Source organism: Thermothielavioides terrestris, chromosome 1, assembly GCF_000226115.1.
Source record: "Thermothielavioides terrestris NRRL 8126 chromosome 1, complete sequence".
NCBI classification, from domain to species: domain Eukaryota; kingdom Fungi; phylum Ascomycota; class Sordariomycetes; order Sordariales; family Chaetomiaceae; genus Thermothielavioides; species Thermothielavioides terrestris.
In genome coordinates, this window is record NC_016457.1 from 7,174,378 (window position 1) to 7,187,920 (window position 13,543).

General features: G+C 57.3%; 2 protein-coding genes across 2 annotated transcripts; one reads left to right on the top strand and one right to left on the bottom strand.

Moving 5' to 3' along the window:
* Window positions 1-2,354: 2,354 nt before the first annotated feature.
* Window positions 2,355-4,663, top strand: THITE_2109761 (uncharacterized protein). Its single transcript, XM_003650333.1, has 3 exons — window positions 2,355-2,765; window positions 2,880-3,578; window positions 3,652-4,663. The coding sequence occupies exons 2-3, from the start codon at window positions 3,211-3,213 to the stop codon at window positions 4,379-4,381; spliced, it is 1,098 nt and encodes a 365-aa protein (XP_003650381.1). The 5' UTR covers window positions 2,355-2,765; window positions 2,880-3,210; the 3' UTR covers window positions 4,382-4,663.
* Window positions 4,664-6,471: 1,808 nt separating this feature from the next.
* On the bottom strand, window positions 6,472-10,068 carry THITE_2109765 (uncharacterized protein). The gene is made up of 4 exons (XM_003650334.1): window positions 8,848-10,068; window positions 7,435-8,791; window positions 6,952-7,286; window positions 6,472-6,862 (listed from the first exon to the last, which is right to left on the bottom strand). The coding sequence occupies exons 1-4, from the start codon at window positions 9,829-9,831 to the stop codon at window positions 6,761-6,763; spliced, it is 2,778 nt and encodes a 925-aa protein (XP_003650382.1). The 5' UTR covers window positions 9,832-10,068; the 3' UTR covers window positions 6,472-6,760.
* Between the last annotated feature and the right edge of the window lie 3,475 nt (window positions 10,069-13,543).

Sequence of the window (13,543 nt, forward strand, 5' to 3'; positions counted from 1 at the left end):
TGTTGCGAGTCTTTGCGATTTTGCATTGTTGATGTTCGAAGTCGTGGCGGCCCCGCTCACCCTTGGCGATTTGTAATTACTTGTATACGGCAGTCTCCGAAATTAGGCTTGGCGGGACCTCTTTAACGACGACCGATTTTGATCCAGCTGCATGGGTGGCCCCATGGATATGGAATGCAGATATGTGGTGTCACTGGTGTGCTTGTTCTCGGACAAGTCCCGCAGTGGATTCTTGCCACCCCCGGTCTTTGGTGAGATGGAAGATTGGAGACCGTTCCAGCCCAAGCGCGCGCTACCCCTGACCTCCGAGTCAAGAGGTTGCCCCATGGAAGCTCGGGCATCGGAACTCAGGGAGGCTCAGGTTGCTCAGGTGGCCACATGACCATGCAAGATTTTCCCTGTCGCCGCTGACACGCAGGGCAGCGCTTGCAGCAGCGGCATGTCGTTTGACGTCTCCTAGTGAACACTGTAGTGTAAGCACACTAGTGTACGTGGAGCACGGCAAAGTGATGAAAAAAGATAATCCGTGGACGTTAACCTCGAATGAGGTTACTGGACATACCTCCCTCTGGTTATCTCGATAATGGGGTAGATTGGAGACAGGTTGGCAGCTTGCAGTGGTAACAATGCTCTCAATGCTCTCGCCAAATTGGTTTGAGAGATGCCATCACCTAACTATTGCCAGTTCAGCAAAGCGATATGGATCGAGACGACCCTCAAACCCTCTTCGCTTGGAAAATCGCTCTGGCCCCGCCGTTGTGGTGGGTAACATCAACTACCGTACCTAGTGAACCTAGTACGGAGTAGCCGACAGCTGGTGGAGGAACTCGAGAAGCTTGAGCTTGCGGGACGCTCCCGACCATCCGCACTAACTGACGCACGAGAGCGAGACATGTCCCGGTGGCATGCAGGGAATCTTGACTGATCACAGCATGATACTCACCGCTTTATCTCGTTGCTGCTTGTGTAGGTAGCGTAGAGAAGCGGCAGCAGTGAGGAGGGGGTTTCTGTTGGTCACTGATTTCGATGGAAGCGGCTGTTGAGAGGGGAACCTCGATGGGAATTGCAGAATTCTAGGCCCCCCACGCGCTCCATTCATCGAATTTCCTTCGCCAAGCCGCTCGACGCGCCTTCCTGCATTGTAACCCCATGTGCCTAGCGTTAGGTGGGTACGGCGGGGCAGAACGGGGGCGACAAGGGTACCTCCTCGCCCAGGCTTGGCCCACACTCATTTCTGGTGGCCGCGGAGCATCCCCTGCCAGACCCGCAACCCTGGGCAGACAGAGAAACACCGCGACGCATCTCAGGAGTGCAGCTCTGTGCAGGGACATTCCATCCAGGCCTGACTTGAGACAAGGTACACTGCCTCTGTCCATCCACGACAGAGCAGGTCTTCCGCGTCGGCTTTGCCGATCAATCGGGGCCGGGCTCGGGGCAAAATGTTCGTTGTGTACTGTACTCGTCACATAACTCAGGTACCTCGTGTACAACAGCAGCGCGTAAGGTGCCTTGAGTGAACGGGTAGGTAAATTGGGTAATCGAGGTTTGCAGCGGTTGAAAAACTGATCATCTCAGCCCCTGCCAGCCCTTCTCAAGGGTCAACCCCCACTTCCCCGTTGAGTTAAGCAGTTGCACCATCAAACATCTCAAAACACCAAAATTTGTCGCGCTGAGATATTTGCCCTTTTGGAAATCCTTTGGTGCACAGGCAATCCGGCTGTTCTCCGCGGCTGAAACAGCCACCCCCTCCCCTCCCTTCCCCCACCCCCCTCCCAGGGACCCGGTACCGGACTTACTTTGGGGCAAAACGTGGGCTGTGAAAATCGCTGATGGTCTTGTGACTCCTTCTCCCAATCTCTCGGTCCCACAGACATACTCTCACCGCTCACTAATGCCGCGTCGGCATGCTCGGACAATGTACTGGTCGCTTGTTATGTATCCTCTGTTGAGAGTGATCCTGCCAGGGGTAGTCCATACCGACATAGATAAATACCCGTCCGAGGGCCGTTTGTTTCTGTAGATAACTTCAACTTTGAAAATCAACTCAGAGACCCTCGGCAATCCCTCCGCCAACCGCCAACTATCGGTAGAAGACAAGGTGCGTGGACTCGGGCTTCCTTTGTTGGTTGCTTTGTGAGTTTGAGGGGCACGTCTGGCGGCGTCTTCGCGGAGAGCTCGACTCGCAGCTGCCATCCAGCAGCATTCAAGCTGTGACCCATTTTGGCCCATTTCGCTACACTGCAACATTGAGCTTGACTTCTCGCTACACTGTTGGATTGCGGTGGTTTGCCCGTGGAACACTGCTTGGACTCGAGCAGAAGCATCCAGAACCCAAGCTAACCGTGTTCGCGGTGCAGCCGTTTTTCTTGGTGTCCTTACTAAGGGGTGTACCACTTGACCTCTTCCACTCAAAAAGTTCGTATCCGCCGGCACTTGCGAACCGCGCGTTGCGTGGAGACCCGAAGACTGGACCCGCGTCAAAAAAAGAGCGATCTCGACTCAAGTCCCGCCACCGTTCTGGACCCGCCTCTCCAACTTCAGCCCCTCGCCTCGCCCGGCCCTATCCGCAGTTTGGACGTTCCTCGCTACCTGACCTGCTTGGCTCTGTGACGGGACATCCGCGCTTGCTGGCCACCCCCTCCTCGAAAATTCGAAAACCATCCTCTCCTATAAATAACAAAAAAGAGGAAGGCCTGACGGTTTCCCATAACTGTCAGGTTTCTTCACATCGCACGCAGTTTTGTGGTCGCTATTGAGGAGCCCAGGTACCTTTGACGTACCTTGAAACCCACCTACCTTCACTTCCACACACTCTCTCCTGACTTACACGCGCGTTTCTTCCCACTTGCTCCGGTGCCAACCACAACCTGCCGCACCAGACAACGCCACCAACTCTTTTTTGGCGTGTGCACATCTGCAGTGACTTGTGAAGGATTTGCCTTCGCAGCGTCCTCTTCTTTCCCACTTGCTCGTTCTTTGGGCTCACGCGAAAACGGTCTTCTGGGAAACTTTCGTTCAGGCAACCCACGCCCGGTCACCGATTTTGCCTGAACTCCCAACTTTGCGTCTCTCAACATCGCGTCTCAGCCGATTCTGAGAGTCGAGAATTCTTCAAGGTCCAATTCTCGCTGAGTGCGACTTCTCTATACAAGTCGCTCGCTTATACCCCTTTGGGAAGGAACCCTTGCGCATACAAACAGCACAATCACAATGGCCGCCGCTGCTCGGACTGCCCGCCTGGCCCCGCGCCTCGCCGCGATCTCGAGCCGGGCTCTCACCCGCCCCGCCGTCGCTTCGGCTGCCCAACGCGCTGCATTTTCCGTGTCGGCCAGGCGCTCCAAGTCCGAGGTGATCAAGGAGACTGAGGTCCCCGTGTCTGTCTACAATCCGGATGCTAAGGGCATCGCGTCGTCTACCTCGGACCACTTCAAGATTCCCGTTCAGCCTGCTGCTCCCGCCGCGGAGCCCATCGCTGAGGATGACGATTCGGTCACGCCGCTGCAGGAGAAGGTGTACCGCCAGATGCCACGCACGCTCCAGAAGATGAGTGTCATGGGCAAGGTCATCATCATCACGGGGTGAGTCTTGCCTATTCTGAAAGAATGACTACTGCTCAATTGATGTGAACTTGTGGTGCTAACCGACTGCTAGCGGTGCCCGTGGTCTCGGAAACCACATGGCTCGTGCCTGCGCCGAAGCCGGTGCCAAGGCCATCGCCATCTTCGACGCCAACCAGGAGCTCGGTGACGAGGCTGCGGCCGAGCTGCACCAAAAGACCGGTCTGCCCGTCTCGTTCTTTAAGGTGGATGTGCGCGACGGGAATGCCATCAATGCCGCCGTGCAGAACGTGGTCGACCTCTACGGCACGCCCGACGTGCTGGTCAACTCAGCCGGCATCGCCGACTCCAACATCAAGGCCGAGAACTACGACCCGGCCATGTTCCGCCGCCTCATCGACATCAACCTGAACGGCTCCTTCCTCATGTCCCAGGCCGTCGGCCGCGCCATGATGGCCGCCGGCAAGCCCGGCTCCATCATCCTGGTCGCCTCCATGTCCGGCTCCATCGTCAACTACCCGCAGGAGCAGTCATGCTACAACGCTTCCAAGGCCGGTGTGATTCAGCTCGGCAAGTCGCTCGCTGCTGAGTGGGCCAAGTACAACATCCGCGTCAACTGCATCTCGCCCGGCTACATGGACACTGCCCTGAACAAGGTTCCCGCCCTCGACGCCCAGAAGAAGATCTGGAAGTCGCTCACGCCGCAGAACCGCCTCGGCGCCGTCGACGAGCTCAACGGCCTCTGCGTCTTCCTGGCCTCGGACGCCTCGAGCTTCATGACCGGCTCCAACGTCATCATTGATGGCGGCTACACGCTCTACTGAGCGGCTCGTTCTGGGGGGGACGTGTGGTTGCCTTCACGGATCGGCGGGGATACCCTAATAGACGGCATACTGGGATTTGTTTGGGGTTTTCGGAACCGGTTTCTTCCGGCCACAGCGGTTTGATCTAATGAGTGGACTGCGGGAAGGATATCCGTCCGCTGGAGCACAGGTCGGTGAGTTGCTACGGGAACGGAACTTCTCTTTTTTCTTGTTCTTTCCGGGTTCTCACGGTCTGGCTTGGCGCCTGCTTTCTTTGGGCTTCAACGACTGGCGCACGGCAGGTAAACAGAAGGATCACGATGGCTCTCCTCGATCAGGTAGTTCTGGTTGGGGGGGATAAAAAACAGCAGCTACAAATAAATACTTAATTCGACCGCTACTTGGTCTTAAACTCCTTCCCAACAGCCCCGCTGGGCAAAACAATTACGTTGACATGCCTTCAGATGTGAGTAACTGACTGACCTCCACGAGGAAGCAATAGGTCCCAATATTGATGATGACCCTGTCTCCTACAACGAGATTGGTTCTCAAACCTTGTGCCCATACGATGACCGAAGCCCTTCTCAGAGCCCCTGACAAAGCGTATCTTTCTCACCCCGAGCATCGCATGCTGTGCAACAATAAGAAGCCGGACATAGGTAAGTTGGCCCGTTATCAAACAACAGCCAGACCATCTCAAGCCCACTGTATATAACCCGGACCAAGCGAGGCATAGATAGATAGATAGGTCTGGTCTGTCCACCTCCAAACACCTCCGTGATACACATGAATAGACTCTCCACCGTGGCCACCGTCACCATCACTAGCATCGTCAATGCCCAAAGAAGGCAGGCCAGAGGAGGATAGTTCTCACATTGTGACTCCATACAAGTAGTAACATGGAACAACCGACCCCACAAAACCAACCAAGCGTTCCATCAATAATAGCCCCCAGTTCCGCAAACGCTTCTTCCTCCCACCTAGCATACCCTACATAAAGAATCTCCAGGCGACGACAAGGAGCGGGACGACCAAACCCCACCTCACCATCTTCCTTTGGAGACTAACTACCGCGCGAAAGAAAAAAAGTGAACACCAATCCCAGACAAACTAGGCCTGACTGAGCACCGATTGGGAGAGGGTGAAGAAGAAAGAAGTCCCCACCGATTTGCCCGCTTTCTTGCCTGCCATATTGAACTCCCAAGTGCCGCTCTGCTGACCGCGCAGTTGCTCTCTTTCCTTTATTCCTTCCCCGCCATGGCCGCCATTGATTAGAACCGCTCGCCAGGTCCCACAGCTCCCGGGAATGAGGAAAGGAGGGAGGTATGAGTTTGAAAGTTGACGGGTCCAAGTCATCCACGGCGAAAGACCACGCCGTGGGGAGAGAAAGGGGGGAGGGGAGGAGGAAGACAGCAACGGCGGGGACCTGACCAGGGAATCCTAACCGCGCTGTCTCCCCCAATGAGCAATGTCGAATGCCTCCCAAATGTACCCCCTTCCCCAACCAAAGTATTGGATCCGTCCCATCGTCCCGCGGTATAGGTTTGGATATAGCGTCCCGCCATGCCATATTCCCAATGCTTGCCCGATCCGATCCGTGACCATCGGAATCAGATCTGGCCAGTCCAACAAGCCCCCCTAAGAACGAAACCGCGTGCGGCTCATCGGCTTCTTCTTGCAGCTTCCCACATGCCTTGCTTTGCCCTCCGACCTTGCAGCCATGCATGTAACGCAACGCAACGCAAAAGTGAGCGCTGGAAACTGAGCCGGAGTGCGCGTAAAAGGAACCCAAAACAAAACCCAAACTTTTCGAGAGCACCATTGAAAAGCAGCCGATACCACCTTATAGGCGGGGGGTGCCCAGCCAGAGATGGCTGGGAGCAGCAGCATGCCTGCCTGCGGTGGTGTGCTGGATAGTCAGAACCGACAATGAAGAACCGGCAGAGTTCTCCACAGACACACACCAAAGAGGCGCATATCTTCCCGCTTGAGCGACCAACTGTTGCGGTGAACAGGGGGCTCCAAACAAGAACCGACTCGCCGGGGCAGATTTATGTGTTCAATGTCAACTGGGTGGAGATGATGAGAAAAAGAAAAAGGAAGGGGGAAGGGGGAGGAAGCAGGGAGAAAAAAAACCAGGACCGCATCTGACAATAAAATGAAAGCAGAAGGCAAATAAATTGGAAGAGTTCGCAAAACAATGCACTATGCCGCCTGCCTGCTTGCCATGAGAGTTTGCGTCAAAGGAGAAACGACAATCAGGCTTGCTGCAACAGAATTCAACGAAATTCACGGGATCGAGCCCTGGCAGGATAATAGCAGGAATGAACTTCGCCAAGCGAAAAAAGAGCCAGGTAATAGATATTGCAAGCTCGATCCGAGGGGGGAGAAAAAAGGTGTTCATTGCCCCTTGCGGGCCTTCTCCTGCGCCCTCGCCTCTCGTGCAGCCCTGACCAAAGGCGCGAGAGTGGATAGGTCGACGCATTGTTTCATGAAGTCGTGCTAAGGTGAGGGGCATGTTAGCTTCCCTGGACAATCCAATGCAAGGTGGTGAAAGAAAAAAAAAAGGTGGTCACAAGAGAAACACATACCCTCAAAAGATCATGAGCGCTGGCCCTTTTCTCCGGGTCGACCTTGAGCGCAAAGTACAGGAAGTCGCGGAAGACGGGCGACAGCTCATGCTCGTTCTTGATCTGCGGCGTCCCAGTGGTAGCGATCAGCCACAGAGCGCGCAGCGGCGACTCGGTCAGGTAGGGCGGCTCGCCCTCGATCATCTCGATGGCCATGATGCCCAGCGACCATATGTCCACCTTGCGGCCGTACTCCTTCCGCGTAACCACCTCCGGCGCCATCCAATACGGCGTGCCGACCATCGTCGTACGCTTGTTCTGCGCCTCGTTGATGGTCGCACAGAACCCGAAGTCGGCTGCGGGTGAGGGAGGGGAAAAGAAAAAGGACCCGAGTTAGTCAAACGGCGACCGGCAGGGAGGAGAGACATTTTCAGGATACAAAAAAGCGGGGAGAGGGCCTGTGGGGGGAGGGGCGGGAGGGCAAAGGCGCAAACAGAGACTTACTTAGCTTGATGTTGCCATCCATGCTGAGCAGGATATTGTCTGACTTGATGTCGCGGTGGATGACACCCTTCGAGTGCAGATGCTGCAAGCCGAGGAGGGTTTCCCTGCATACAGAGGCGATCTGCCCCTCGGTCATGATGTTGAAAGTCACCACGTCGGTCAAGCTGCCGCCCTCCATGTACTCCATCACGACCCACAGTTCGCCTCCGCACAGGTAGCTGTCGATGAAGTTGACAATGTTGGGATGAGAGCTCTCCTTCATGACGAGGATCTCGTTGATGATCAGGTCCTTCTTTGGTTGCTGTTCCAGGTTCATCTGCTTGATGGCCACCAGCCGGTTGGTCCCCCTTTCATGGCCCGTGTACACGCCGCCCGAGGCACCCTGGCCGATCTTGGTGAAGCCGCGATAGATCTCTCTCGGGTCGCCCTCGGAACATATCTTCTTCAGGGCGGCGACCACGTCAACGCCGTTGCTCTGCCGTGGCCTGTGCCGCGGCCTCGATCCCGGTTGCGCAAGCCTAGCTTGCTGCGCCTGTAGCATCCGATTGGCTCCAGTCGGATCCGCTTGCTGCAAGTGCTGGTGCTGCGAAGATGGCGGGGTTGGTTGCTGCCGCTTGCTCGCTTGCCGCCCCAGCTGCCCGCTCATGGCCGCTTGCGCCTGTGCCATGGCCTGCTCCTGCTGTTGCTGCAGCAGTTGCTGCTGGTAGACTGCTGCCTGGGTCGCCGGCGAGGTGGTGGAAGGAGAGGGCTGCGAAGGCATGTAGGGCGATGTGCCGTTTGCTCGTGAATTGGACCTCGACCTCGATCGGTGCTCTTCCGGTAGCATCGGCACGGCATCTTTGGGGGGAACGTAGGACGGCGAGACGTCGTCCCCAGGCGGGGCCATGCCGATTCCCGAGTCCTTTGCGGGATATGCCGGTTGTGTCCGGGTCGCAAGGCTGGTCGGAGGCTTCGGCGCCGGTCGACTGGGCATTAGGTTGATGTCCTTCATCGGAGGCCCCGGTGGCCCCTTGGGGATCGGAGGCGGGGCCCGGGGGTTCTCGAAGCTGCCTTCGTGGGCGACGTTGGGGAACCTCGGGCTCGCTGGGGGGCTGATCATGGGGGACATTCCGCCATAACCGGACTGCAGCAGGCCGGGGGAAGGGATGGTCGTCGCGGACGACGGGGTGGTGGCGATGCCGCGTAGGTCGGTTGCTCGCGCATCGTGGAATTTCTCTAGTTGCTGGTCCTCCTGCGGCTTTTCTTGCGTCTCTTTGTAAAACGTCAGGACGTCGACGAGGATCTGCGGGTGTTCTCGCGTGTCCTTCTCTGTGATGCCGCTCTCGTTGAGAAGGCGCTGCCACTCTTTTGGCAGACCCTGTCGACCAGTCAGCTCAATCGGCGGTGCTCGGAAGCGGGCGATTTTTTCCTTACCGTGAACTGGCCTGTGGAACTGTCATATCCGACATGCGTTAAGTGCACTGGATTCTCTGGCTTCGAGATGAGCGGCTTCCTCTGCGACCCCACCAGGCTGTTCATAAAGCCGGAGAAACCCGATTTCTTCCTGAGCATGCTGGGGAGCTTGCTCTCCTTGGACTCGTCCGAGTAGCGCTTGGTCGGCGCGCCGCTGTCGGCTTTGGATCCACTGGCCTTCTCGCTGAGAACCGAGGGCTCGCCGGCCGGAAAGACTGCCGACCGGCGGAGAGGCGGGGGCGAGTGTCCCATGGTCGGCGCCCCGGGATCCGCGTGGGGTGAGTGAGACAATGTAGGATGGGGCGGGGTTGGAGAGGAGATGTCGTCGTTGTCGCCGCTTTTGCCGTAATGGCCGTCGCCGTCGCTATTATTGCTGGTGTTATTGCTGGTTCTGTTGCTCCCGTGCACGGGCGATTTCGTCGCGGCGATGCGGTCGAGAATTGCTGTGCCGTCAAACGGGGCGCCAATTAACTCGTCGGATGTCTTGGTACTGAGCGGTTGCAGGGCGTCCACAGGCGGGACGTGTCGTGGTTGCTGCGCGTCAGTCCGGCTTTCCAGAGACCAGGGATGCGACTGGAAGGGCCCAGATGGCGCCGCAGGCTCGCGGCCGGGAAGGAGGGGGGAGGTGTGCGACCGGCCTGCTGTGTGCAAGAACGCGGGCGACGGCGCGGCGGCGGGGGAGAAGCGTGGCGAGGATTCGGAGTCGAACGCGGTATTCAGAGCGGGAGTCCTAGTGCCCAAGGGCGCGCTGGGAGCCCGTCTCAAGCTGGTCGAGCTTCTTTTGCTTCCTAGAGATCGGGCGTCAACACGGCCGTCGGGCCCGGCACTGGCGATGGAGCTCGAATGGTGGGGAGAGCGGTGCGCTGCAGCTACCGGCGGCGGCGGCTTCTTAGTGAGCCTGCGGCGTTGCGAACCGGCGCTGGAGCCAAGCTGCGGACTGTCCATTGCACGGCCCAGAGTCCGGGTACGGGGACGGGAAAGGAGGCAGAGAATGGCAATACCAAAAAAAATTCAACGTACAGTTTGGAGCCAGACAAAGCAGCTGGGATGGGTGCCGGGGTAATTGGAGGCGCGGAACGAGGGTCGCAAGCGAGCAAAATTGCGTTTCCTGGCCGTTCGTTGCTCCTGCTTGATCTCGTCCTCTGCTTGGCTGTTCCGTGCTTCCAGGTTCCCAGGTTGGCCGCTGTTCAAGATGGCTCTCGCACACTGGCCAGCTCTGGTCAGATTAGCGGGGCCCTCCCTGATTGGCACCTGCAACCCTGGATAAAGCTGCTAAGAAGTGGCCACACACAGTGCGAAACCTGTCCGCAGGCCAGCTACACAGCTCAGGTAGGTATACCAGCTTTGGGAGCATTGGCCGGACGGGACGGGAACTGGGACCAGGAAAACGGTACCTGGGCACGGAGGAGGACCCTGGACGCCACTGCAGCATTCTGAATTCGGGCCGGGCGATATCGCGGTGGTTGAAGCGCTTGCACAGATACCTGACCTACCCAGATACTTCTTACACAGTACTTTCCAGTTCGGAGTGCTCCATTCCGTAGGTACCTGAGGTATCTATCTGCCTTACCAGTCCCCGTAATGTGCACTCTTTGACCACAGACGCAACCGCGTTGCTGCGGTAGGTAGTGTACGACGGAATTAATGTAGGTACCTTGGTATGGTAGGTGTGGGAGGGCAAAGGGGATGGGGCGAAGGATGGGGACACGGCCGCGAGATGCTGTCGCACCACCACGACAATTGTCGCCCATTGCGTGGTCAATCATGTCCATTGACCATTTCGCTGGCTGTGAAGGTCCGACCGATGAATCTTGCAATGCCGCACCTCCGCGCGAACAACCCCCGGTCAAGCCCGTGGCGGCCCAGTCACCTTCCAAGAGGCCAGCAAACGCGCGCAGCTTGCGACGGAGCAGGGCTCAGGGACGGGCAACCGAAAGCTGTTGCCGCCCCTCTCTGGCTCAGTGATTAGATACCTTGGCAGTTAATGAACTGTCCTCCAGCAGCAGCGGCAGCTATCTCTTTGAATAGGAAGTAAGCAATAAACGGCAAAGAAAACAATCTGACCGGCATCAGCATTCCCGCCACCATGGAATGGGTAACGTAGGTAGGTCGTTAACCGCCGCTGTTGCCGCTCGTGAATCAACAAGGCACGGACAACATCCAAGCAAACAGCCCAGCCATGGAAGGGGTTGTCTGTGTGGGGCGAGCTGCCCTCGATGCTAACTATGTGGGGTCTCGGGGCGGGATGAAGGAGCGGGCGGTGGGGCGCGAACAGACACCTCTAGGGATTACCGTACCTAGTTACAGCACGTAAGTTACAGACATACGGAATACATCCGTTAGACATTAGGTGGGTGGGAGCGAGCGTTGCGGCGTCCGAGTCACTTCACAGCTGGTATGGAGGCTGCCTCACCAGGTACTTGCGAGGGTCTGAAAAGGAACTTGACTGAACCCTGTTGTTCTCGCTCTGCAATTTTCTGCTCCGGATGTACGGAACACATGTACAGATTAAACGCGAAGGAAGGCAGAATACAGGTGATCGACACCCGGCTGAACACGACCGTTTCAATGTCTGCATCCTTGGCTTGGACCCCACTAACCGTTTGGCGCACCGCAGCGGGAAGCGGGGCTCGGTCCGGCCAAGTTTGCTCAAGCCCGAGGCCGATGATGCACTTGGCGGCCTTGGATGAGGATGATTCCCCTTCCATAGTAGGTACTGTACCTACCATAGTGCAGTGTGAGGCACGCAGTCCCGGCAGTGCGGCTCTTGTTTGGGCGATGCGAGTTCTGATGGCGGGGGGAGGGACAAGCGCCGACTACCTAGATGCCAATGGGCAAAGCCATGACGTGGTCGAAGAAGCGGCTGTGGTAGAATCGGTTCGTCCTCGACCGACTGGACTCGGCCATCTCGAACCTGATCAATTGGATGCCGGCGAACTGCCTGCCTGAACCGGATGCACGACGGATACCCAACTGCCGCGGCGCTCAGCCACATTTCCAGCCGCTCCGCGTTCTCGAAGATGCCCAGGCGCGCCGATCCCTCTGATCTCGACTGCCGCCCGCATTGGGGGACTGGCCCCGCGAGATACATACACCACAAAGCAGGTCCCTCAGGTCCCGTATGGACAGTCCCGCACACAGCGACCTGACAGTTGCCAGCCGGACCCTTACCCCCTGAATTGAATCCCGAAACCAAGTTACTGTGCAGGGCCAAGGCACTCTTGCAGGAAGCAGGTCTGTCTCTCGCTTTTGGCATGCAGCTGCGGTGAAGCGACACGTGAGAAGCGTCTTGCTGCCGTTCACGCCGGCATCTGAAGTGAATGGCTGAGCAGAATCGTAGTGACGGCTCTCCCGTTTCTCTCCCAGCAAGAAGAGAGACCCCCCTTTTGACCCCCACCGAAGGCTCAAGTTACAGCCCAACGGCCCATCACTCCGACTCGGCAGACCTGCATGGCGTGGGAGGGCGTGGCCATTCTGCAACGGACACGAGGCCCTCCCGCTGTAGGTAATCTGTGTGGATGTGCACATACCCGGACGTCAACTAGGGTCCGCATGCGCGTTGTGCAACGCGGGGGGCGAGATGGCGGAGAGCCGAATGCTCGTCAACCTCTCGGACAATCGTCGGGTTGCCCAATGTGAGCCAGCGCAGTGCTGTGCTTTTGCGGACGCATGGTGGGAATTGGACCTGCATATCAAATATTCTGGCCAAACACGACTTAGCCAAGCACTCCTGGGTCCTCAATTGATTGATGTATGTACAGCTGTATCCGTACGGAGTATCCGTACATGGAGGGGTGCGGGAACGTTTACTTTGTGATGACTTCCATCCGGTCCATAGATGGGAACACCAAAAGGCTTTCTGCCACTGGCGATTCCAGATTCCGAACCCCCAAGGTCCAGGTTCTGCGCTACGACTCGCTCGCTGACCTCTCTGGCCCAAACTACCTATTAATGTTTCCAGATATCTTATACCATACGGAATAGTCAACTCTTCAACTGTTCCACTGTAGCGCTAACATTCATATGACAGCTCAGTCTTGCGCAGCTGGGCTCTCAGTATGGAACTGCAGGCTCGACACACGTTCGCACGCTCCAAGGCCCCATGCCAAATGACCCACAGCATCACATGTCGCAGACACACCCGCATGGAAATCTGCGTAGCACCTGAAGCATTCTCGATTGCTTCCGGACGCCGTACATACCTACATAGTTGAAGCACATGCACCGAGTCTGACGGCATGTGTTTGTCGTCCTCACGGAACACATCACTAGGGTTAGGGTTTTGCGCCAGCGGGGGCTGGGTGCCTCGAGCATTTGCCCATTGATGGCGTGCCAAGCCTTCCATGTGGTCCCTGGCCAAATGTTCAACATTTTTTTTCGGCGTCTGCAAGCAAGGTTGCGGGACCGTGCAATTGGCCCCCCCGGACTGGATATCAGACCCACGGCAGTTCGAGGCTCGTGAGCAACCTCGCTCCGCAGCTTGTCTGGCCTTTTCTCTGTGCTCCGCCGCTCCTCGGTGCAGCTGCCGTAGCCCATCCTCACCACCGAGCATCGATTCCCTTCTCCCAATTCGGCCGCACAAGCTGACGATCAGGATCCATCGGCCCTTCTTCCGACCAACTTGCTGCGCCGTGGCTGCGACTGAGCGTGCAAGCGA

Coding starts and splice junctions, on each gene's coding strand:
- THITE_2109761 (XM_003650333.1), top strand. CDS start 3,211: ATGGCCGCCGCTGCTCGGACTGCCCGCCTGGCCCCGCGCCTCGCCGCG. Junction 3,579..3,651: donor AAGGTCATCATCATCACGGG/GTGAGTCTTGCC, acceptor ACCGACTGCTAG/CGGTGCCCGTGGTCTCGGAA.
- THITE_2109765 (XM_003650334.1), bottom strand. CDS start 9,831: ATGGACAGTCCGCAGCTTGGCTCCAGCGCCGGTTCGCAACGCCGCAGG. Junction 7,287..7,434: donor GGATGGCAACATCAAGCTAA/GTAAGTCTCTGT, acceptor CCTCACCCGCAG/CCGACTTCGGGTTCTGTGCG. Junction 6,863..6,951: donor GCGCTCATGATCTTTTGAGG/GTATGTGTTTCT, acceptor CCCTCACCTTAG/CACGACTTCATGAAACAATG.